This window comes from Notothenia rossii (genome assembly GCF_949606895.1).
Source record: "Notothenia rossii genome assembly, chromosome: 2".
Taxonomy (NCBI): domain Eukaryota; kingdom Metazoa; phylum Chordata; class Actinopteri; order Perciformes; family Nototheniidae; genus Notothenia; species Notothenia rossii.
In genome coordinates, this window is record NC_136904.1 from 66497843 (window position 1) to 66520926 (window position 23084).

Consider the following 23084-nt stretch of genomic DNA (forward strand, 5'->3'; position numbering starts at 1 on the left):
AGTCATCACATGAATGCATTGTAATAAATGGTTCGACTGCATTAAATATATTACACATCTGTCGTAGTTCTTTATTTTTTATTTATCTACAGCTATCCGGCTCAGAATAGACCGGAAACTATTCTTTTACCGTTCAGTTTGAATTTCACAATAAAGTTAGTAGTAATATTTTGTTTTGATATTATTGTTTTTTATTAACTACTACACCGCTGGGTCGTGTTAAGACCATCTTTTCTGTGTTGCTGTGGGTTTTTTCCTTCGCTTTTGTGTTACAAATATCAAAACAATAACTAAATATATCCGTCGTAAACTAAACCAGAAACAGTAGTATATTTTATTTTGTTAACACTATAAACTTGACAGCTTTTTAACCCAAACCACCTACTGGTTAAAGCACGTTATTACACGTTTAGAGTAATGCAATGCAGGTAGATTGTATTGCTTTTTAATGACTGTTTAAAATGCCTTTTTCTTAATGTCTTTTATTATTATTAACTACTTGTTACTTGTTGCTAGGGACGCTGCTATCGATATTGTGTTTCGCAACATGTTCTCTATCTATGGCACGTCTCTACTGGGAGTTGTAGTTTTAAAAGACGTTTTCGTATTTCCCATAATAAGAAGTTGTTAGTATACTGTGTACATCCCTGGAGGTTTAGGGGATAGGAAACACTCAAATTTAAAACATATAATTAATAAATGGGTGAAAATTGCTTGTGCCCATAATGGGCAGCATATATACCCACATGCCAGCTAAGGTCAAAAGAGCTTTATTTAACAGCTGGTCTTATGTTTGTGACCCCTCCTGTTGTTAATAGATAACATTACATTAATTGATAAGCCTAAAACATGCACTTGTCAAGGTTCAGAGGCACATTTTGCAAATATTGCAGTAGCCATCGATCATCTTAAGATAAGATATACTTTATTGATCCCAAGTTGGAAACATTTGCGTTACATTAGCATGTGTAACAGTTGTAAATATGCAGTGGTGTTTATTTGTAAATAATTTTGTATAATATAACCGAAAGAACGAGATCGCGGGTACAAGCATCAGAGATGGGTTTTCTCCGCAGGGTGGCTGGTGTCTTCCTCAGGGATAAGGTGAGAAGTTCGCTCATCCGGGAGGGACTCGGAGTTGAACCGCTCCTCCTTCGCGTCGAAAGGAGCCAGTTGAGGTGGTTCGGGCACCTAGTTAGGATGCCACCTGGGCGCCTCCCTAGGGAGGTGTTCCAGGCACGTCCAGCTGGGAAGAGACCAAGGGTTAGACCTAGAACCAGGTGGAGGGATTATATCTCTTCGCTGGCCTGGGAGCGCCTTGGGATCCCCCAGTCAGAGCTGGTTGATGTGGCCAGGGAAAATAAAGTTTGGGGCTCTCTGCTGGAACTGTTACCTCCGCGACCCGACCACGGATAAGCGGGAGAAGATGGATGGATGGATGGATAATCACACAAATGCTGTGTTTTATATTTAATAATTCTGTGTTCTTTATTTATTGATTGTTCAATACCTGACAAGGCCGGAGATGAAATATCTATATACATCCTATAAGAGTATAAATATGTATAATATCAGTTAAAATAAGTGCTTCAACATAGTTAACATTGCCGGAGGTATGCACAAATATTGATAGATGTCTTGTAATGCCCTATTGAGGAACCTGCGACCCAAGTTTTTCATTCATTGCATAACTACACCGTTTGTGAATATGATATGTCAATAAACCTTAAATCTTGAAAGGGATGTGCAAAATAGTCATTATATACAGTCTTTAATGAACTATTAGTAGAGAATAACGAGTAATGATTACTTTATAGGGATCCTATAAATATCTAATAATAAAAATAATAAAATTCAATAACATGCTTTAACCACTAGGTGTCCCTTTCTATCAGCTGTGCACCTTTATGCTGTAAATGTAGCCTATCTACCAATTGGATCAAATATAAAAGTTAGCCGAATTAGTGTTGATCCTGCAAAGAGACGTATTCTGTGAAAAGAAATGTAAGATGTTGTTTAATTGCTGATATATTTATGATCCACGTCACGTTTTCAGTGTTGGCGGCAGTTCCTCATGTTTGTCTAGAAGTCTTCTCATCAGGGCTCTATAAATAGAGAACTACGGCTATGTAATATTTAATGCAGCCGAACCGTGTATTACAATGCCGTTATGTGATGACTTTCAAAAAGAAATGCAAGCACACTCGGAATAAAGTATTTTTTTTTTTTTTTAAATGTTTTCGGTCTATTTGTTAATGACGATGTGATGTGAGATGTGAGGGGAAAATAACGTATCTTTAGATGCGGATTTTGTTAAACTAATACGTTTGCGCTGTGGACCAACACTATACATTGACGGGGAAGGGGGTAGCAATAAAAATAACACCATTAAACAGTTACACAACATAACAGAAATAATATCGATAGCAGCATCCCTAGCAACCACCTTGGTAACAATGGAAACGTTCTATGGACGCAATTTCCTGAAGTAATCTTCGTAATAACTAGCAAACTAAAGATCATGTACATCCACTGCACAAATAATCTGAAATAACAACTCATATTTCTCGCATCAAATGACATCAAAACGCATTTTAATGGCCAAACTAACTTTAAAATAGGCCTTTTCCACCGAGAATAAAACGAAGTTCGGCCATGTTTTTTTTTTCTGCAGGGAGAAATTTGAAGATCACGTGACATAGACGCCAGCCATTGGAATGAATGGTGAAAAAAAACGGGGTTTTTCCTATGGGTTTTTCAAACAGAGCACAAGGTGTAGTCCTAAACAGAACTGGGGATTCTGGGTAGTGTAGTGTCTTCTGCCATCCTTTACTCCGAAAAAATATTTGTTTCTCCGAATCGAAGGGGAAAAATACAAAAGCATTGCACACAATTTAAACCAATCAATGTTGTGTAATTAACAAGAATAATCTGGTGTTTTTTAGTCGATGAGTAGTGCAGATATCATTGTAAAATCAATCGACAGTAAGGGGAATACTTACTTCGGGGTGTACAATTCTCTGTTATCCAATGGGAATGGACGCTCACATTGCCTTCAAGGGCAGCCGACACAAACGAATGCCGTGCTTCCATGAGCGTCAAATCCCGCCCCAGATGGGAATACATTGCAATCAGTTGAAAGCTATTTGCGTCCCTTTATGAAGCTGAAGGAGCATAGGAGCGTCACAACTGCACGCCACGGGACCCTGACCAAACGGGTTATGGCTAGAAAGGATCCGTCTAATGTAAATATGACGTCACGTTCTCGTTCTAACTTTCGTTGTAATCGGAGCGGCTCGGTTGTAATCGGAGCGGCTCGGAAGCGCAGTCACGTGGCTGAATGTTTACGTTTGGGATGGCGAGAAACTAAACTAAATTAAGTATGTAAATACTTGTTAGCGGTCTTGCTGTTGAAAGAAGAATGACAACACTGTAGATCAGCAACACAATGGTTTATTTTGTATTCACAGGCAAGTCAACGTTGTTGCAGTAAAAGTCCCAAGATAGTTCCTGGTGCAATAAAATGTATGTTGCATGTTACTGCTGTAGATGTGTTTACCTCTTTTATATCCCGTTGGGTAGTTTAATCTTCAGCAATGCATCATATTCTATAATATCATCATATATGTGTAGCTTTGTCTCTGTCGTATCTTTCAAAAGTAAAGTGAAACAGCTGTTTTCAGTTTTGTGATGATGCATTTTCCAGCTGATCCAAGAGGCTTTTTAAACACCTTTCTTGGCTTAAGAGGGAGGGGAATTTTCTCAACACATAAAGGAACACTTTATCCTTCAGTTTATCACAAACATTACATCAACACATTTGGAGATCCTAATTTGAATCCAGTCTGTAATTTGATATTACGGTTTTAATAATGAAATGAGGTCATGAATCGAGTTCAAGGTTAAGATCATCTTTATTATCGTATGTACAAAAATTAACATACAACATTAATATAACAGTAACGAATAAAACAAAATAACATTATGCAACTCTGATCTTCTTGCTGATACTTTTCAAAGTTACTTTTACATTTGCTCTACTTCTCCTGCTACTGTTTGCTCTGCTTTCAACTTCTCTTTCAACTCTGCTCTTTACTCTGCTTTCCCTGTTTCCTCTGTTCTCCTCTCCTCATCTTCTCCTCAGACTATCCTCGTTTTGCTGTATCCTCTCCTCTCCTGTTCTCCTCTCCTCATACTCTCCTCCTTTTGCTGTCTCCTCTCCTCTGTTCTCCTCATCTCCTCTCCTCCTCAGACTCTCCTCCTTTTGCAGTTAGATATTTAGACTGTAATGACAGCTTATGATATACTTTTTATAACTACATCAATCACATGCAATGGATTCAAAACGTTGTTTTACTTACCACCTCTTTACAGCTCCATTCATCTCCAAGCTTCCAACATTCACCTGGCGGTGGTGCCTTGGATGAAAACAACTTTTGATATGATACAATACAACAAAAATAGTTAACAACTATCCACAGCAATAAGCACAATGAGAAGACTAATGGTCTCTTTTATACCAATTTCTATTGGAGTGAAATGAACTGTGCCATGTCACATAGGATTGGAATGGATGATTGGCTGTGTTTTGTGAATATAGAGGAGATGGCAAAAGTAAATATACTTTGTTCTTACCTAAAGCATCTATCCTCCTCTTCGTACCCCTGCCTGCTCCTCCCGCATTAGACTCTGGGGACTTAGCTTTTAAAATCTTGTTCAAGCTGTCCACTCTGTAGTTGGATCTCATGACCTCAGCTTTATGACCCACCCGGCCTGAAAAAGGGTGTCTACGATGGCTGGTACTTAGAGGTGTTATGGTCCTCTTCTGCCTTTTGTGTTTGGGGGGCGTGAAGGTGAGAGGAAGACTACTGTCATGTGGGGTGTGTTGCTTTACGTCCTCCAAAAGATCATTTAGTCTTGATATCACTGTACACATGAACGTCTCATCCTGTAGGTGGTATGTGTGCTCAGTAATTTCCCGCAATAAGGTCCCACACTGCTGTCGTTTCCTATCTCTTGAGGACTTTGAGTGGTTACCACTGCTCTGATTACAACGAGAGTTAGAACGACGTCTCTTCCCGCGTCCCGCCCACCCCGACCCTTTCCGATTACAGCCGAGCCGCTCCGATTACAACGAGAGTTAGAACGAGAACGTGACGTCATATTTACATTAGACGGATCCTTTCTAGCCATAACCGACCAAACGTCGCTCCTGGACGATTATGGCGTGAGAGTGTGTTGCCCATTTCTGTTCCCCTGGTAGTAGCTAATGCAGCGGAGAGCAGTGGATAACGTTGGCTAATTCATCCGTACTCTTTGGGCTTATCAGGCTGGTAAATTAGCTAGCTTGCCGCTAGCCATTTTCTTTCTCCGCTATCAATAAAAAGGAACCAATGCAGATACATTTAGACTAGCCATGTCGCAACTTGCTGGCCAACCCTATCTTGCTAGCTGGCTTACCTTAACTTGCTCGCAGGCTAATGTTGTGCTTGCAAATTACTATTGGAGGGGATATCTTACCTAGCTAGTCTCTGAAATGGCTTTACAAGCTGATGTCAAGAAAATAATATGAAACTACAAAGAAAATCTGTAAAACTAAAGATAGACAAAAGCGATGAAAAGCAGAGAATGTTAACTAAGCTATGGTTAGCCTGTCAACAGCTTTAAGAGGTGTCAGAAAAGTGACCAGTTGCTTCCTAAGGTTTACTAAACATGTATTTGTAAAGGGCAAGCTAGTTGGTATCATGGAACCGATGTTCCATAATGTTTTTTAGGAACATTATAGATGTTAACGTCATTCTGATTATCATTAGTTCACATTATTGCTTAAGCTATTGCCCAGAATGGTTTCTTGTGGAGTATGAGCATGTGTTTGATTGGAGCGTCAGGGTGCTGACAGCACTTCATTTGAAAGCCACAGATGTCATTAATAACAGCAAGGGCTTTCTGAAGATTCCACACATTGCCTTTTAACTGTGGTGGTTAGTAGATGATGAATGACCAGGATGTATTGAGCGCCTGTCATAGCCACTGGAGTCACTGATTTGTAGTAGAGTCAATGCCACCAGCAGCACCTCATTGAGGGGGACATAAAGCTGCCGGTCAGGGCTGCAGGGTGAAGCGTATCAAGGCCACAGGCCTTCTCCTCCTGAGATGGAGCCATTTGGTGTTTACAGAATTTAAGACACTGTACAGACATTTACAGGATATCAAATTATTGTTGTAGTTGAAAAAGACTTTTATTCAGTGCCTGGGAGAAACAGTACAGCACAATTTGTTATAAAAAGACGATATCCACAGGTTCCTCAGGAGCTCTACGGCCAGGTTAGTGTCTGAAATGCATACAAGGCTAAAACCTCTCTTTAACTGACTTTTTTTCTGTCCCTAAAACCCAGGACAGCATATCATCACTCCAGATAGATTAGCAGCAAACTAATCATTTCCAGCTTACTCACTAGTCGCTTTTAAAAGGAAAATAATTTCAGATTCAAAAGGCTCAATTTCAGCTAGACGGAATCTAGCCTTCTGGATGTGGGATTATTCATTACATTAGTGTCCATGTCCAACAAGGTCATTTAAATGTGGTGTGAAGGGAAAGCAACTGAATGTACCCGAGCAAAAAACACAATATTTTCATATGTGTGGAATACAAAGGATGGTTCCCATATGAACTTGTTTTGCAAAGCAGTCCTGGTAAGGCAGTTTCTGTTCAGGAGCTCTTTTGAAAGTAATTAAATGTTCTGTTCTGCGTATAATATAAAAGAGGGTATTTAGCTTCTTTTTTTTTTTTCAAATCTTTTTTTTCGTAACATAACTTCATTTAAAAATAAATATCTATTATCTTCTTTAAAATAGTCTTTAAAAGTTTGCTGTTCCCCATCATAACCCACTATTCTAAAATGAAATTGGAGAAAATATGGAAATGGTCAATACCTAAAATAAAAAATAACAGGATGGATATAGCATTTTTATAAACAGCTCAAAGGTAAAACAACGATAACGTTAAAAAACAAAAAAAATCACAAACAACAAACATGTAATATACAGAATTTGAAAAAATGGATACAATTTGAGAAGCTTCTCCGCTCTCGTTTCGCCCCTTGGAGAAAATATGTGCCAAAGTCCCAGAGAAAAAGGCCCAACACCCCCCTGTTCGACCCATCTCTTTGGCGTTTGTGGAGGGGAGGAGCAGGCGAAGCGTCTCTGCCAGGCAAAGAGCCACAGGGCCAGTTCATTGGACGCCACATGTTCACCAGGCGTGTTCTCTGGAATTAAATCTGTGTTTAACTAGGGCCCAGATCAAAGAAAATAAAAGGGGGTATGGACGGGATTTATTTTTTCGAGTGTGTTGTGAAGGCGTTCTCGATGCAGAGGACGATGTAGGATCCGGAGCAGCTGCTGGAGCTCTGCTGCAGGAGCTGTCTGCTCTGTAGTGACGACGCCAGGCCAGACACGGCGTGGTCGCCCGTCCGCCATGTTTCACAGTAGTGGTCTGTTTGCCGGTGGCCTTTGTTGTTTGATCCATGCCAGACCATTTTCTCTGGCCTAAAGATAAGCAAAAACAAGCACTTGGGTCAAAATGTTCAATATACACTATGAGTCCAAATATAGATAACCAACAAAGTGGAAACAAAGACTACTGCTAAAAACAGCTACATGATGGAGATCAGGATGCTGTATTGAATTCATGTTAAACTAAATGATCAAACAACTTACCATGCGCTGTCTCTGAGAGTGTCTCTACCATCGAAGGAATAGATCGGTACATTCTCCCTCATTTTGTTCGTGTTGTCACCAAACATTGACTCCCAATTGTCGAACAACACTTGGTCCTGCAAGGAAGAGAATATAATGCTTTAAATTGTATTTGTCCTCTATGAATTCTTATTCATAAAGTAGCAAGGTTCATAGAATATCCTTAATTTTAGCCCATAAGCTTACAGAATTAAAATAATAATTTTCATGGGACATTTAATTAAAAAAAGTCGTAAGTCAACACAGGGATAGGGTCTATGTGATTTACATTTTGAAAAACTGTCTATCAGTGGGGTTCATCCGGTGTAGACACTCTGGCCGTTTCTCAATCTCGAGGATACTGGCTTCCAATATTATTGTATTTCAAGGATGCTACGTCATCAAGTGGCGCAGCAGGACCGTTCCAATGTTCAGGATACTTGGGATTCCACCGAGGCCGCGTCCTTGGTTTGAGGGAAATTTCAAGGCTGCAAATGGGTAGACTTCGGGTCCTTAAAATCCCCACAATGCTTTGCGCACGGACCAATTTCAAAAACCCTTGCGGAGAATGGCTGAACCGACGCAGCACACATTTAAATGTAAGTATGTAGTGGCTTAGAACATGTGTTGGTAAATATGTTACTTTGTTACATTTGTTTGTTATCACCAGAAATGTGTTCCGTGAAAGTAAAGCAAGTTCATAATTAGATTTATTTTCGGTACTGTTTATGTTGAAACCGTTAGAGAGAAGCCGTGGCTTGGAAGCATACTTGCTTTGTTTCTGAAGGAAGTGACTTGGAAGTACGCGACTACCAAACCAGCATCCTCGAGATTGAGAAACGGCCCCTATGTTGTATGAGCAAAACAATGCCACTTTCTGATTGGCCCTTAAGCAATGTTACCACTCCTCCGGCAGTAGAATCTCACCTTGAGGTTGACGATGGAGAAGTTGTCGCGGTCGGCCCTGCGGACGATGGTGTACAGGTCCTGGAGCTTAGAGGACAGGAAGGCTCTGAAGGTTCCCTTCAGGCCCACAGCACGGGCCTGCTGGAAGCACAGGAAGTCGGCTCCACGAATCCCTCGCATGTTGCCAGTTTGAGGGGCATTCAAGGCAATGATATGAAGCTGAGGAGGAAGACACAGGGTTCTGGTAAAACAGCTGCCTCTGGATGAACTAATCTTGTTACACATTGGTATAGGGTCACTTGCCCAGCACATTATCACCATATGTTTTGGGCCGGAGTGCTTTTTTTTTACAAGATGCAGTGCTAAAATGGGGAGATAAAGGGATTGACATTGCCATTGCCTAATACTTTCACAGTGCTTTCATTGCAGCGGAAACCACTGAGCTATCCGGCACCCAATGGTGATTTGTTTTTAAAATTCAAATGTTCTTAAAGAGTTTCACTTTCCAACAATGTGTGACCTCTACTCGATCTAAAGTAAGAATAGAACTATACCGCTTATAAGATTGTTGATAGGTAACAGATGAATGCAGCAACAGGAATGTTGAAGATATAAAGTAATTTAGAATCGTTGTCCCTATTAGGTCATTTCAAAGTATCAACCTAAAACTTTCATTGGCTTGATTGCCATCAGTATTCTTTCATATATTGATTTTCAGTAAAACATCAGTACTGAATATGAGCAACAAATAATCCAAATTAGGCTCCAATCCCTTTCCTTTGTCTATTTCTACATAGCTATTTAAGGAAATAGCATACTCTTTCCAAAACACATTTGCCTAGTAAAATGTATCCTGGATATATGAACGCAGGACAAAAGAAGCAGTAATTGGATGTGAGAGGAGAGAAAACAAAGCAGGTGTTCAAAGGTCAATGACAACAGAAGAGGAAACGGATGCTGCTTCTCTGTCTTATTACCTTTTTGTGGGGATTTTATTCTCTTCTTTAAATATGCCTTTTTCTCAACCAATTAAAACCTCCATGTCAAATATCTGTTCTACATTATCATCACTTATTAACTGAAAGTTTTTTAGGGTGACGGCTTACACTCATTTATCCTGCATTAAACGAACGTGATACTTCCATTATTAACTCATTGACATATGTGTTGGTGGTCTCCTGATGGCACTGTACTCACTCCTGATGCTGAGGGCTCCACGGGGATGGCAGGCTGCGGGATCGGGGGGCTGGGTCTCCTTGGAGTTACAGAGTATCTGTTGTCAGTCTGGTGGGGGACGAACCGTCCATCTGTGTGACCTGTCTGTCTCGGGTCTGGGAATCTGGGATCATACTGTGGGGGGTATCGGGGATTCACAGGTGGCTGTGGTGGGGGCTCAATGGGTCGTATGACTGGACCCCCATGGGAGTAATGGCCCGCTCCGTTGTTCTGGGACTGATCCTGGGTGTCGGGGTACACGATCACAGGAGGGGGCTGGACCTCTGCCACCTCGTTCTCCTTTGAATGAAAATGAGAGGTATTAGTTACGAAATCAAATATAAGAAAAAGTGATGGAGAAAGAAAAAACAAATACGTTTATTTTATTTCTCTTACCAGATCTCTGAAGAAAGGGTTGTAATCTCCAAGCTGATAGGGGACAAAAACTGATCAGATTCTGACATCTCACCTCACAAAGAATAAATCACCTGATCTGAATTGTAATACATGAAGGTACTGTATATCGTCTCTATTAGTACTTTTACATAAACACATCAATTAAGCACACCCTTTTATGAGTGAAAGTTTTAAAAGTTAAACAAACAAAGTAATAAGCAATATTTACATTTGAATGAAATAACTTAAAATAAAAAAAAAACTTAAACTAAATAATATTACATATCAATTCTGAAAAATGCAAGAGAATGAAAGACAACACAATATATATTTCTGCCATTTTAGAAATCTTAACTGCATTTTTAGCCCCTAGTGGCCAAAGATGGATTGCAGCTTTAAAGCCTAATTGTATTAAACACCGTGGTTCAATTATATAACAATCTATATTGTTGCATTTCCCTTGGCAAAAGAAGATGACCGTACCATGACTTGGCGCAGTCCATCGCGTACTCTCAGATAGAGGTCTGCTTTGTCGAGGATGTAGATGAGGGTGCCCTCGGACTGGCGTCTGGCGGTAGCTACCATTGTTTCATATGACCTCAGCACAGTAACCTGTAGAAGACAAATAAACAGAAAGTTCTCATCAGCCTGGAACATTTGATCACGTACATGTATCTAAGACTTAGTATGATCAATTGCAACCAACTGTTTGAATTCACTTATCACCAATCACTTATTGCAGTGAAGGCACTTACCCCAGAGGAGAGGGCCGGACTTCCTGGTTGGCCAGGAGGACCGGGAGGTCCAGGAATACTGACGGCTTTAAAATAACACATTGTTAATGATTTGGCGAATAAACAGCTTAAGTGGAGAAGGTCTCCAGGAGACAACAACAACAGTGACATTAGCATGAGGTCACCTCATAAATAGTTGTACCATACTAGTGAGTGGTTTAGAAATATTCAGGATATTTAAAGATAGAACAATCCGCTTACGGTTATTGGGCCTGTATGGTTCGGGAAGTGCGGGAGGTCCTGGAGGTCCAGGGGGTCCCGGAACACCTGGACGCCCATCGTAACCAATCCCTGGGGTTCCTGGTGGCCCCTGTGGTCCAGGGGGTCCCATTACAGAGTCTCCCTTTGGACCCTAACATGAAAGAGAAAAATCCTAATTATTGGAATGCATTTTTATTTATTTGTCTCATTTAGGTCATTTCAAACAACTTTGTTGATGTGTAATAACTGGAGTAACTGCTTAGTGTACGTGTCAATCAACAACGATAGTTTAGATGTTTTGAAATAGGGTACCTACATTAAATGTTACACCCCCAGTTTGGAGAAATAGACAGGAGTACCTGTCAGAAGCTAAGCAATGTACTGCTATGGATGCAAAAATGATTTGGAAATCTGGAAGAAAAGCCAACCCATTGACACCAGTTTAAGGTGTTTACGCTGAATACAAAATATTTTCCCCTTATATGGGGAACTACAGCCATTGTTATACTCTCAATAGAAACCACCAAACTCTGCTAAATTGAGAAAAATGTATAATATTAGGGGTCTACCACTAATTTAATTAGTTAACTTTTATTGGTGTTACGGCCCGTCCACACAGCAGCTTTGAAAAAATCTTGAAAATCTTGGAGCTGGGCGTGTCTGAGAGTTTGGGGATTTTTTGCGCGCAACGCGACCAACAACCAATCACATGAATCTCCCGCCCCCGACATACAAAGCAAAAAACCCCGGGGATTTTATGCGAGCAATATATATATATATATATAAACTCCCCAAACAGGCGAATACCTACCAGTTTCACCCACTGTCTCTGCCACCTCCCTCCATGCCTGGTTCCTCCGGTTTGTATCCCGGTAAATAGTTCTGGTCGTAAAGAACCGGGTGATTTGCTACCGTAATTTCTCGTTTGGAATATGAGGAAATGAACTGCGGTCTCGCTCTCCCAGCTTACAAGTGGTTTGATTGGCTAGCGCTTGTACTGTCAGATTTGCATAAACAGGATTTGGTTGGCTGACGCTTCCAGCTCAGCTTCAAAAGTTGAACATTGCTCAACTTTTGAATCCTGAAAATCCTGGAAATCTTCGCTTTGCTTCCCCACAATGCAGTTCGGCGAAAAGCGAGGCAAAGTGACGTCGCCCCCATTCAAAGTCAATGGGCAGAGAAGCGTTGGAAGATTTTTTTAAAGCTGCTGTGTGGACGGGGTGTTACTGTGTGACTTTGGTGAATCTGACCTAATGCTTTAAAACACGTGTCAAACTCAAGGCCCGGGGGCCAAATCAGGCCTTTGGTGGATTTAATTTCGGCCTGCAGGATAATTTCTAATTACTATTAGATCTGGCCCGCTGGTATATTGCACACACACCTTCACTCAATCCTGAGGGTTTCCTCAGCTCAGAGCCTGACCCCAAACATTGATGTACTTGCACCCAAGATGAGATGACAAGTATCTGGCTTGAACTAGCTTCACAGAGCAGCAAACTGAGTTGAAATGGATGTTTCCTTCTGCACTTTTTTCTTGAGACAACAGGGCATGTTTTTTTTTTTCTTTGAGGGAAATAGTTTTTTTTAAGCTGTTGTTGGCCTGTGGAAAAATGTAATCATAAGAAATGACTAGGGATGTAACGATACCAAAAACTCACGGTACGATAATATCGTGATAACAAGTCCACGGTACGGTATTTATCGCGATATTGAATAATAAAGGGAAGAAGAAAAAAAATCAGATTTTTTTTTTCAATAAAACATTTTTTTACTCGGAAAATGTTTTTTATTACATAATAAATCTGATTTTTACAGCATTTTTGTAAGATAGCAGTATTTTAAAGTGTCAAAAACAAAGTGACAGTAACAGACTGGAACAAGAAAACCAGTGTTTTTGTACCTACTAGTACTACCAAACAAAGTAAGCATTTTCTTTATGCCACTGCATCTCACAAATAAACAAGGACATTTAATAATCAGACCCTGCAATAAAATAAATCAAGTTTCACTTTAGTTTTTCAAGTAACTCAACTCAAACTCACTAGTCACTCACTCAGCATCATCAGACAGGTTTTTAGGAATATGAGAATGTCCACATTTCCAGGTATTTATAAGCTGGGATGTTTGGGCATTTACAATATCCCCTGCTCTGGAAAAAACTCTCTCGCTTGGTACTGATGTTGCTGGGACAGCAGTGGTCGCGTTAACCGAATATTTTATTTAACAATGACGGAAAATCTGAAAGCAGTCTGTCATTTTGACAGATTAGAACAAACTCGGAACAGCACCAACGTTTCCCCGCAGCGAGGCTCTGGTGTTATGCCGTGTTATGCATGCCCTCCAAAAGGAAATGATATAGTTTCCAAACCGTACTTTGCCGTACAGATCAATACATGTCTGGGAGGTCTTTCTTACGCTGTGCGCGTCCCGCGAGGTGCATGCACACACGGCATAACACCGCCCCCCCCCCGTTGACAGTTCACGAGCATGCTCTATCGTGAACTTTTCAGACCCGACGGGTAATAAGGGATTATGACGGATATTTTATGATCCTGTCTGTCGAAATGACCGACAGCGAAAAAGTCTAACGCCAGGCTTATTGACAGGGCGAGATATAAATATATGGTTGATACTTGTCAATGTCTCTAGGTGTTTAAATGTAGCCCTGTAAATACGATGTCCTTTTGTGTTATCTGTTGTTTTATTTTAATGTTGTAACCTACTTGCTGCCATGTTAGACAGGTATCTCTTGAAAAAGAGATCGATGATCTCAATGGGACCACCTGGTTAAATAAAGGTTTTTAAAAAAAAAGTGTTTACAAAAAATAATTTTTTTTTTTTTTTTAATTCATTTTTTTTGAAAATCGCGGTAGATTTTGTCAGTCTCACGACGGTATTGGGAAGTTTATTTACCGCGATACCGCGATATTCGGTATATCGTTACATCCCTAGAAATGACTGATGAAAAACTGCAGATAGAGCCATAAGAAATGAATTATTTAATGTTGTTTTTATAGGCAATCTTTTAAGCTGTGTTAGTTCCAGGTTTAATATGTGCAATAAGTTATTTCAATAAGTTTTGCAATAATCATTGAACCAGTCTGGCCCTCGACTAGTACCGATTTTTTTTATTTTGGCCCACTGTGTATTTGAGTTTGACACCCCTGCTTTAAAACATTGATCACAGTCCAACCAACCAATCGAGGCAGCGTTAAACCAGCAACTCACTGGTCTACCCCTGATAGATACAACAGCTTTAGAATCCCGTTGGAAAGGGCTGTCTGACTGTAAGAAGTGACATGTTTTTAATATAGCGTGAACTCTTTTTAGGTGACTAAGACCTGTGTGTTGCTGTCCCCGGCAGCAGTACATTTCTCTGCTTCCTGACTTGGTTCCTTTTGGTTTTTCCAAAACTGGGAACGTGCCTACTGGTAGATAATTCACTGACCATGTACAAGTATCTCATACAACCCCAACTCAAAACACCCAAACTCTCCCTTTAATAACCTGTTAATATACGACAGACTTTCTGAACTCACCTCTAGACCCGGTTTACCAGGTGGCCCCGGTTGTCCTTGTACTCCTCCAAAACGTTGGTCATAATATCCTCCACTCTGCTCTCCCTTTTCTCCCTTTACACCCACGTCTCCACGCTCTCCCTTCAGCTCATTCTGTGGGGAAAATGTTTACATTATGTAGTACAGTATATCCATCATACTAATACATCTGACAAGTGCTATAGCAACAAGCTAGTTTACCTTGAATGCGTAAATATCAAAGTTAGGGGCTGTTCCTAGAGAAAGAAACAGATGTGCTTTCGTTATTAAGTACTCATAACTTCAACATGGTCTTGCAGTGCAGTGAGAAAGTAAATGGTATGTTTAATTTATTCCAATAAGGATTTACCTGGGATTCCCGGCAGTCCATGGTCCCCTTGCTCTCCTTTGTCTCCTTTAGTTGCTAGAACAAAATATATATTTTTTTAACAATGGTGAGTAAGACACAATATCCCACAGGTGTATCTACCATTCAAAACTGGAAGCACCCTGTGTTCTAAATTTCATCAAATCATCCTTCAAATCTAGTCCGACTTGACGGCTTAATCTCCTGACAATGGAGTGTATATCCCCTTCAGGCTGAGGCAGCTGGATCAAACTGAAACTAAGATAGAAGTGTTTATCTCTGCAGACACTTTAAACCCTCTCTAAATCTCTCTTCCTTGACTGGCACTTTTACTTAACTTCTCCATTCTGATCCCCCTCTATCTTACAGTATTACGTATTGGTGCTTAATAAAACAAACGGTGTCTGTTGGAGGTCATACCTGGGTAATTCCTTGAAGTGTCGTCATAGCGCTATGAACAGAAAAAAAAATGTTCAATGAAAATATTAACAGTAAGGACAGAAGGAAAAGTTTCACCATCATGGCTTAAGCAACGGAAGAAAAGCACCAGATAATGACTGAATATGGAAATACAGAAACTGTTCCACATTACATGAAAGACTAACTGGAACATATCGATGTCCATGGTTCAGGTGTTGGTGTGTGTGTACTTACATTGAAGCGATCAAAGGGGGAGGTTGGTCCGGGGGGTCCAGGTGGTCCGGGGTTTCCTGGTTGCCCAGGCACTCCCTATGATACAAAGAAATCCTTACTGTCTGGTGTGTTGATACTGAATGTTAAACATGAATACTTATTTAATTTCATGGCATTCTTTCAGAAATACACTGACAGATCTAAGAAATGTACAGTTTGGATTAAGATTACGGAAGTTTTCTCCATGAATCAACATGACTTCTCCCACTGGCACAAGGTTGGCTGAACAGCGGCAGTGACCAGGCTCAAATGCAGAGAAGAACCCTGGGTAAGTTGTGAAATTAAAGAATATTTGGGTTTTTGAAACCCAATACTTTTTATTGTTACAAAGCATACTTGACAAAATATCTCTTGTTAACACAAAATCTTGCTAGCTCATCTGTTTCTGATGCTTAATGCAAGATTGTATTCATTTTTACTCAATATGTTTAGCTGATTAGATATATCACCTTTACATTTCTATTGAAAGAAGGCCAGTCACATCCATGCTGCACCCTAACTCCAATTGCTCTCTTTTGGTTCTATTATCAAAAGTTGAGTTCCTGCTACTTTGTTTAGTACCACCTTGGGTAGATATTGCAATATGGCAGACAAAACTAAGCCAGACAATGCGCACACTATGTCATTAAGATGACCATGTGCAGATTTTTCTCTGGTTGCCAATAAAAAGGATTGAGCAAGGGTCAAATTGAAGATGACTGATTTAATGGCTGTGGCGGAAAACAGAATAGAGAAAAGAACCAAATGTGAGTCTTTTGCCTTCATTACACCCTTGCATAGCTTGAGTAAAGTAAACGAGATGTTAAACTGTATGTTATAACCTTTGTCACTTTGCTCATCTAAGACATTGGTGGTATTTGTAACACTTACTGGGTAGCCATAGCCAGAACCTCCTGATGTATCTCCTTTCTCTCCTTTGTACCCGTTCACACCAGGACGACCCTGAGGGGAGAGTGTCAACTATTAGTGCTGCCATACATGTGGACACAAACCGGATTCAGGTGTAACTATAGCCGTATACAAAAGGTCAGTCAAATGTATTTAATGCTTAGAACAAACACAGAATGCTATAACATATAGTATATCAACTAAGGACACCAAGGTTCGCTACTTACAGGTCTTCCAGGCATTCCAAATTCACCCTTTATTCCAGAAGGACCATACGGGCCCTACGACAAAAAAGCAAGAAATGAAAGACAATGTGAGATTACTGGAGAACAAATGGAAAAGCCAGGTCGTCATTCTTACTGTAAAAAGAACGAGTTCTCAGTTAACTTATAAAGGTAAAATATATATATATATTTTGCATATACACTGTAAATGCTGAAACACTTACAGCGAGTCCAACAGGTCCAGGTGGTCCAATGTCTCCCTACAGGCATGGTAAAGGAACCAGATTAGTTTCAAAAGTAAATGTACCACCTTCATTTAGGCAACACATTTAGACATTAGGTAGAGACATCATATACTATAGAGGGGTTTATGTTATGTGATAAACCCGACCGACAGTAAACTCAGTGAGACTCACCTTCTGCCCCGATAGACCATCCAGATGCAACAGACTTCCATCAGGTCCAATCACTAAGCCTGGTTCACCTTTCTCACCCTGAACACAGAGCAGCAACAACAATGACAGCACTACCTCAATAACTACCAGTTGCTAAATTAATCGTTAAAAGAATGAAGATTCTACCTTCACTCCATAGCCTGGAACACCCGGTTCTCCTCTGTCACCCCTTGGCCCAATAGGACCCTGTATGATAAAGACAATACAATAACTCAATTGACCATGAGTCAGGGTAACAGTCAGTTGGCAGCAAACAGTCTTCGATGACACAGATCAATTCAAGATTTTCCATTAGCCATTTCCATTCTGTCTCCACTGTGCTGATTATAAATTGCTGAATCGACCATTGTTTAAAGTGCTGATATTAGTGGATGAGATGTTGTGGCCTTCTATGAGTAGAGGCATGGCCAATCTGCTAGCTGTATTTGTGAGAAGCATAAATGATTGCTAAGTTTCGTTGATGCTAGGGCTGCTCAATTAATCGTATTTTTATCGCAATTAAGATTTTGGCTTGCAATTCGTGGCCTACATTTTTGTCTGTATGCCTCTGGTACTAATTCATACGCTCGAAGGACTGTGGTCTTAACAATTTCGTAATCTAAGTTCTCCTCAACAGTCAGGGCATTGCAAACTTCCTGAGCTTTACCTACAGTACGAATTTGCAATGCAACAACAGAGGCCACACTCGCATACCAGCGATGCGTTCAAAGGCATTAAAGTATGTGTCTACCTCTGTTTCCCTGAACAGTGGGACTAATATTATGTGCCTACTCACATCAAAACTGTCATGGGGATTTGTTTCCGAATTGCAACGACGTACAGACAATTCAACAGAGACCTGATTTATATGATTAAAGATTTAAATTGAGGAGATTTATCCATGGTCAACATTTGAATAAAAGGGTCACCAACCCCACCAATATCAGAAAACATAATTAAAATATTTTATGAAAGAAAAAGACCAAAACTAACAATGAATGTATCCTACCAGTAATAGCTGTCTGTAGCTAAAGCCTGATATATATTCCTCTGAGACCCAGATTGATTAACTCTTGGCTTTTCTAAAAACTACAGTGCACTATGGAACATACTTTGACAATCACATTTTAAGTCTCTCTTAGTTATTATTAACACTTGATAGTTTGGTTAATTTGGTTAATCCTAAATGTAGGGTCATTTTCTCATTGACTTCTACCCAATCAAACCTCTTTTGGAAAATGGTGGAGTCTCCCCCTGCTGGATATTTGAAAGAATGGAGGTTTAAAGCACTTCCACAAAACCAGAAGTTACCGGTTGGGAATAACAAAAACTTTGGCGGACAATTATATCTATCTCTTGTGAAAGCAGATTGAAAGTAGAGGTTTCTATGGCATTTAGTTATATTTCCTAAAGATTAACTTGTATTAAGACCATTTCTTTCAAGTACTTTAGTGAATGGTTTTGAGGGTTGCAGACTGGGTAGGGAAGTTAAAAGTGAACATTCTCTTGGTTTTAGTATTTCATGGAATTTGTTGAAAATAATGCTGTCAAAATTATCGCGTTAACGGCGGTAATTAATTTTTTTAATTAATTGCGTTAAAATATTTAACGCATTTAACGCATGAGCAGAATGACCCACCCCATACATCCCACCAGTTGCAGCGCCAGGGTATGGCTGGGGTAGGCTACAACCATACCAAGAAATGGCTTAGCCCCACCATGAAAAATGATGTTAAAGTAAGCAAAATAAAGCGGAGTAAATTGCGCAGACAGCAGTTAGTAAGAGTGATTTCAGTAGCCACTTGTCTGGAAATACCGAAGACCAGAAACGGTTTTGAAAACTTTTGTCACGTAGTGATCGTCTTCTCAATAGAACATCTTTGATAATGTCTTCTGGTCAATCAGAATCAAGATAACGGCGTGGTGTTGTTGCAGGAAGTCCTGACGGAGAATACATTTGCTGTAGTACAAGGGTGCACATAAATTGTACGCAGGTACGCATGCGCGGCAACAATCAGAAATGCGTACCGTCACTTGTGTCACAAAGCTGTTAATGTCGGTCTGTACAACGGAATTGTGCCAAAACGACGCCAACCGGCTGCGGAGGGAGACCCCCCCCCCCCCACTGGAGAACGGCGCTAAAACAGCTGATCACAGCGTTCACGCTCTGTGGTCACGAAGTACTCCACTAGCCCCCCCCCCCCGTGTTGATAGAAATCAACACGTAATCAAATAAGACCCCACGGTTTGATGATTGATAGGTGCTGTCTTTCATTTTGACACACAGAACAATGTTATAATAAACATACATACATACATACATACTGTATGTTAAATGGATATATCCGCCTTCTTTCATTTATCTTTCCATTCCCACAACAATATAGATAAAGAAATGGCATATTTTGGACATAGTTTGAATGGTGATTAATCATGATTAATTTTTAAGCTGTGATTAATCTGATTAAAAATGTTAATCGTTTGACAGCCCTAGTTTAAAAACGAAAACACATAAGGTTCAAAAGAAATAGGCAACAGAAAACACTTTTATGATGGGAATAAGATAATGGTACATTAATAATATGACAAATGGAGACTTACAGGGAATCCAGCTTGACCAGGTAAACCATTTTCTCCCTGTCCAGGAACATATAAGACATAATTAATAATAATAATATGCATTAATTTTTTTTAAATTGTTATTATATATATATAGAGCGCTTTTACAGGTGCTCAAAGCGCTTTACAATACATATTACACATATTAGACATGTAAATGTCATTACTGTGGAAATTACCCACAGGAGCAAATGCGGGTAAAGTGTCTTGCCCAAGGACACAACGGCCTGACGCAGTGGTGGCCGAGGCGGTTTTTGAACTGGAGTTCACCAACGCCCCTTGATCTAATGATCAACCACTGCGCGAAAAACTGCCCCAATTACATGGCCTGTCATCCGTGGTAGGTTTTTTAAAGATGGCAAAATGAGTAGAAAGCCTCATGTGAATACAACACTGTAGTTATGTTAAATAAGATTAGGTTGTACCTGTATCAGTATTAATATATATATCTAAATACATACCGCCCGCCCAACATCACCAGCCACACCGCCGGCCTGTAGTGACACAGAGAGAGAAAGAAGAAGTTAGGATGAACACCATCACTGATCTAAACTGCGGTTAGCTGTGTATCAGTGTAGTGTGTGTGCTTTTGGGTGTGTTCCTTACATTGCCATCAGTCTGGTAGATGATTTGTCCCGGGGGTCCAGGTGGGCCAGGGGGGCCAGTGAGTCCGGATCCATCCCGACCTGGCTCACCCTAAAACCACAACACCACACGCAGCAAAAAGATGAATTACTCTGTTACTTAATGAAATGCTTAATGTGACATAACTTTAATTGTTCTAATTTGTATAATGAAGATAAAGAATACAAGTTTCTTCACAAACTAACTATTATTTTTCTTTATTCTTCTTATTCTTAGGAGACTTTAAAGGTGTGAGAGATCCAAAGAACTATAACAAACTCTCTGACGAAGAATCATACAGGAGTGAGATGTGAGTTTGAGTAAAGTGAACATATTGTATTTATATGATATTCACCCTGTCTCCTTTGTCACCACCGTCACCCTTTGGTCCCTAAAATAAAGAGGAATGAGACAAAAGATATGTTAAAAAAAATTCAAAGCACTTTCCAAAAATACATCTGCTTCATTATGCAGAAGAGAAACAACCATTTCATTGACATACATAATAATTGCACTGCCTCTGTCATATTAAAACGTGTAGAAACATGATTACCCGTTAAATGAAATGATAGTGATACATTTAGGAAATGCATAGAAACTTGGCTACTACACACGTTTGAACAGATTGGATATGCAACATTCTGCCTGGTAAAAGGCGCTGAAATATATTAGGTATATTGACAAAATAACCCATACTCAAAGGTCTTAGTCCCAATTCCAATCCGGCCATGACCTCCCCCTCAGCATGCAGCTCATTGTTTACTGCTTGTTTTATAAGTAGCCAGTTTACAAGCCTTTTAATTAAAAGCTAATAGAAAGTTAAATCGTCTGTTGATTGGCTTTTTTTAATCGCATGCAACCAAAGCCTGCTCAAACATGAACGATGAATACTACAAACTGAAGACCAGAACCGCTCCGATACCAAAATCTTGTCCGGTTGCAACAGTTCCTATTACTGCTGGATATGTCCGAGGATTGAGCTCACTCCATGACAACTCAACAACTTTAAGATGAAGACCATGGGCCCTTCTCACTTCTCTTATTTTTAATTTCCTCGCTCCTCGGTCCTCGGTCTCACCGGAAGTTGATTTGTCTGCGCCATCTTGAGTAGCGTCCCAATGGCCTTATTTGTGCCGGAGGAGCGAGGAGCGAGGAGCGAGGAGCGATAATGGAGGAGCTATAATCGAGGAACCACCAGATCATCCTCCGATGAAATCCTCAGACACTCGCCCCGCCCCCTTACTGTGTATCGCTCACTGATTGGACGATGCAGCACATGCACTGATCTGATGCTTCTTGACATGAGAGCCATTTCCCAGCGGAGTAAAGAAAATACATGAACCTCACGGGAGTCCCTCCTCAGTTTAAACCGTCTTTTTTTTCAATTCATGTATCATTTAGTTACAAATATGTGATATATCTGAACAACAAAGTGTTCAAAAAAATGTTTATTCATTTTTTGGAAACATTTTCATGATCGCTTTTTTCGTTTTACATTTTCATTTATTGTCATTTTCATTCAGTCAGTCATTAAGTGCAATTAAAATGTTAATGTGCTACATATCCACACAAACAAACAAAGTGTGCAATCCAATGAATATTAATCTAACTGGGTTTTGATAGATAACATATCTCTTTTTCTTCTCTGAATTATTTTATTTATTTTGTGCACTCTAATCAATATTAATCAAACTATTGTTCGTTTATACATTTTAAGAATGGCGTTTATCTTTTTGGAGAATTAGTTCTTATTTTATTTTATTTATTTGGGTCTACAACAGATGATACAAATGTTTGTGTCAGTAAATGTGTACTAACAGAGGCGGGTGTGTGTGGAAATAACGGGGACAGAGCTGGCTGCTGTCAGACGATCAGCTGTGCAGCGTCATCACAAACGGACGTCGCTTCACGTGACGCTCCGGAGGAAAGGACGTCCCATTGCTCTTAAAACTCAATTCCCTGCTTCTCGTGGTTTCCTTGCGTCTCTCCATTTTTCCCTGGTGGGAAGGACTAGTCACAGGGAAACGACGCAAGTGAGGGACGCAAGGAATCCATTTAACCGAAGTGAGAAGGGCCCCATGACATGCAATAGGAAGGTCTTGAAAAACCAAGTAAAAGGTCTTTGTTTAACTTTTATTTCCAAGATCAAGAATGAGCGTCATGCTTCAATTGGAAATGTCTTCTTAAAGATCCCAGTATCATAGTTGTTAGGGAATCATTTGCTTAGGTATTCAACCTTTGACACAGTTAATAATTTTCTCCTCTCACTGTCTCCTTTCTCACAGCATAGGTCTATGGCCTTGGGTATTGCTGCTATCTCTCTTAAAGAGCCTGTGACACGATTTTCCCCCATCATCCAAACCCATCAATTTGAGTAAATATTTATATATATATATATATATATATATATATATATATATATATATATATATATATATATATATATAAATATG

The 23084-nt window shown here is 39.9% G+C and overlaps 1 protein-coding gene and 1 long non-coding RNA gene across 9 annotated transcripts in view; one reads left to right on the forward strand and one right to left on the reverse strand.

The window, feature by feature from the left end:
* The window catches only part of LOC307028254, a 157205-nt gene that overhangs the window by 115787 nt on the left and 18334 nt on the right, over window positions 1-23084 (forward strand). For 3 of the 6 annotated variants that reach the window (XR_013804907.1, XR_013804908.1, XR_013804911.1), the window contains exons 2-4: window positions 15967-16110; window positions 16778-16868; window positions 20869-20941. This is a non-coding gene — a long non-coding RNA (uncharacterized lncRNA). The remainder of the gene's footprint in view (window positions 1-15966; window positions 16111-16777; window positions 16869-20868; window positions 20942-23084) is intronic. The other 3 variants (XR_013804906.1, XR_013804910.1, XR_013804909.1) reach the window with 2 other exon arrangements.
* Window positions 6215-23084, reverse strand: part of LOC307028251 (uncharacterized protein) — a 93303-nt gene continuing 76433 nt past the window's right edge. For all 3 annotated transcript variants that reach the window (XM_079663106.1, XM_079663105.1, XM_079663104.1), the window contains 22 exons: window positions 20987-21022; window positions 20614-20703; window positions 20469-20501; window positions 19990-20025; window positions 17536-17595; window positions 17371-17448; window positions 17179-17214; window positions 16958-17011; window positions 16713-16784; window positions 15804-15878; window positions 15570-15600; window positions 15153-15206; window positions 15005-15039; window positions 14786-14917; window positions 11247-11397; window positions 11007-11071; window positions 10735-10863; window positions 10252-10284; window positions 9838-10155; window positions 8662-8859; window positions 7717-7832; window positions 6215-7545 (listed from right to left, as the gene is read on the reverse strand). In XM_079663106.1, the coding sequence (XP_079519232.1) occupies window positions 7332-7545; window positions 7717-7832; window positions 8662-8859; window positions 9838-10155; window positions 10252-10284; window positions 10735-10863; window positions 11007-11071; window positions 11247-11397; window positions 14786-14917; window positions 15005-15039; window positions 15153-15206; window positions 15570-15600; window positions 15804-15878; window positions 16713-16784; window positions 16958-17011; window positions 17179-17214; window positions 17371-17448; window positions 17536-17595; window positions 19990-20025; window positions 20469-20501; window positions 20614-20703; window positions 20987-21022 (2046 nt within the window). In that variant the 3' untranslated portion in view covers window positions 6215-7331. The remainder of the gene's footprint in view (window positions 7546-7716; window positions 7833-8661; window positions 8860-9837; window positions 10156-10251; window positions 10285-10734; window positions 10864-11006; window positions 11072-11246; window positions 11398-14785; window positions 14918-15004; window positions 15040-15152; window positions 15207-15569; window positions 15601-15803; window positions 15879-16712; window positions 16785-16957; window positions 17012-17178; window positions 17215-17370; window positions 17449-17535; window positions 17596-19989; window positions 20026-20468; window positions 20502-20613; window positions 20704-20986; window positions 21023-23084) is intronic.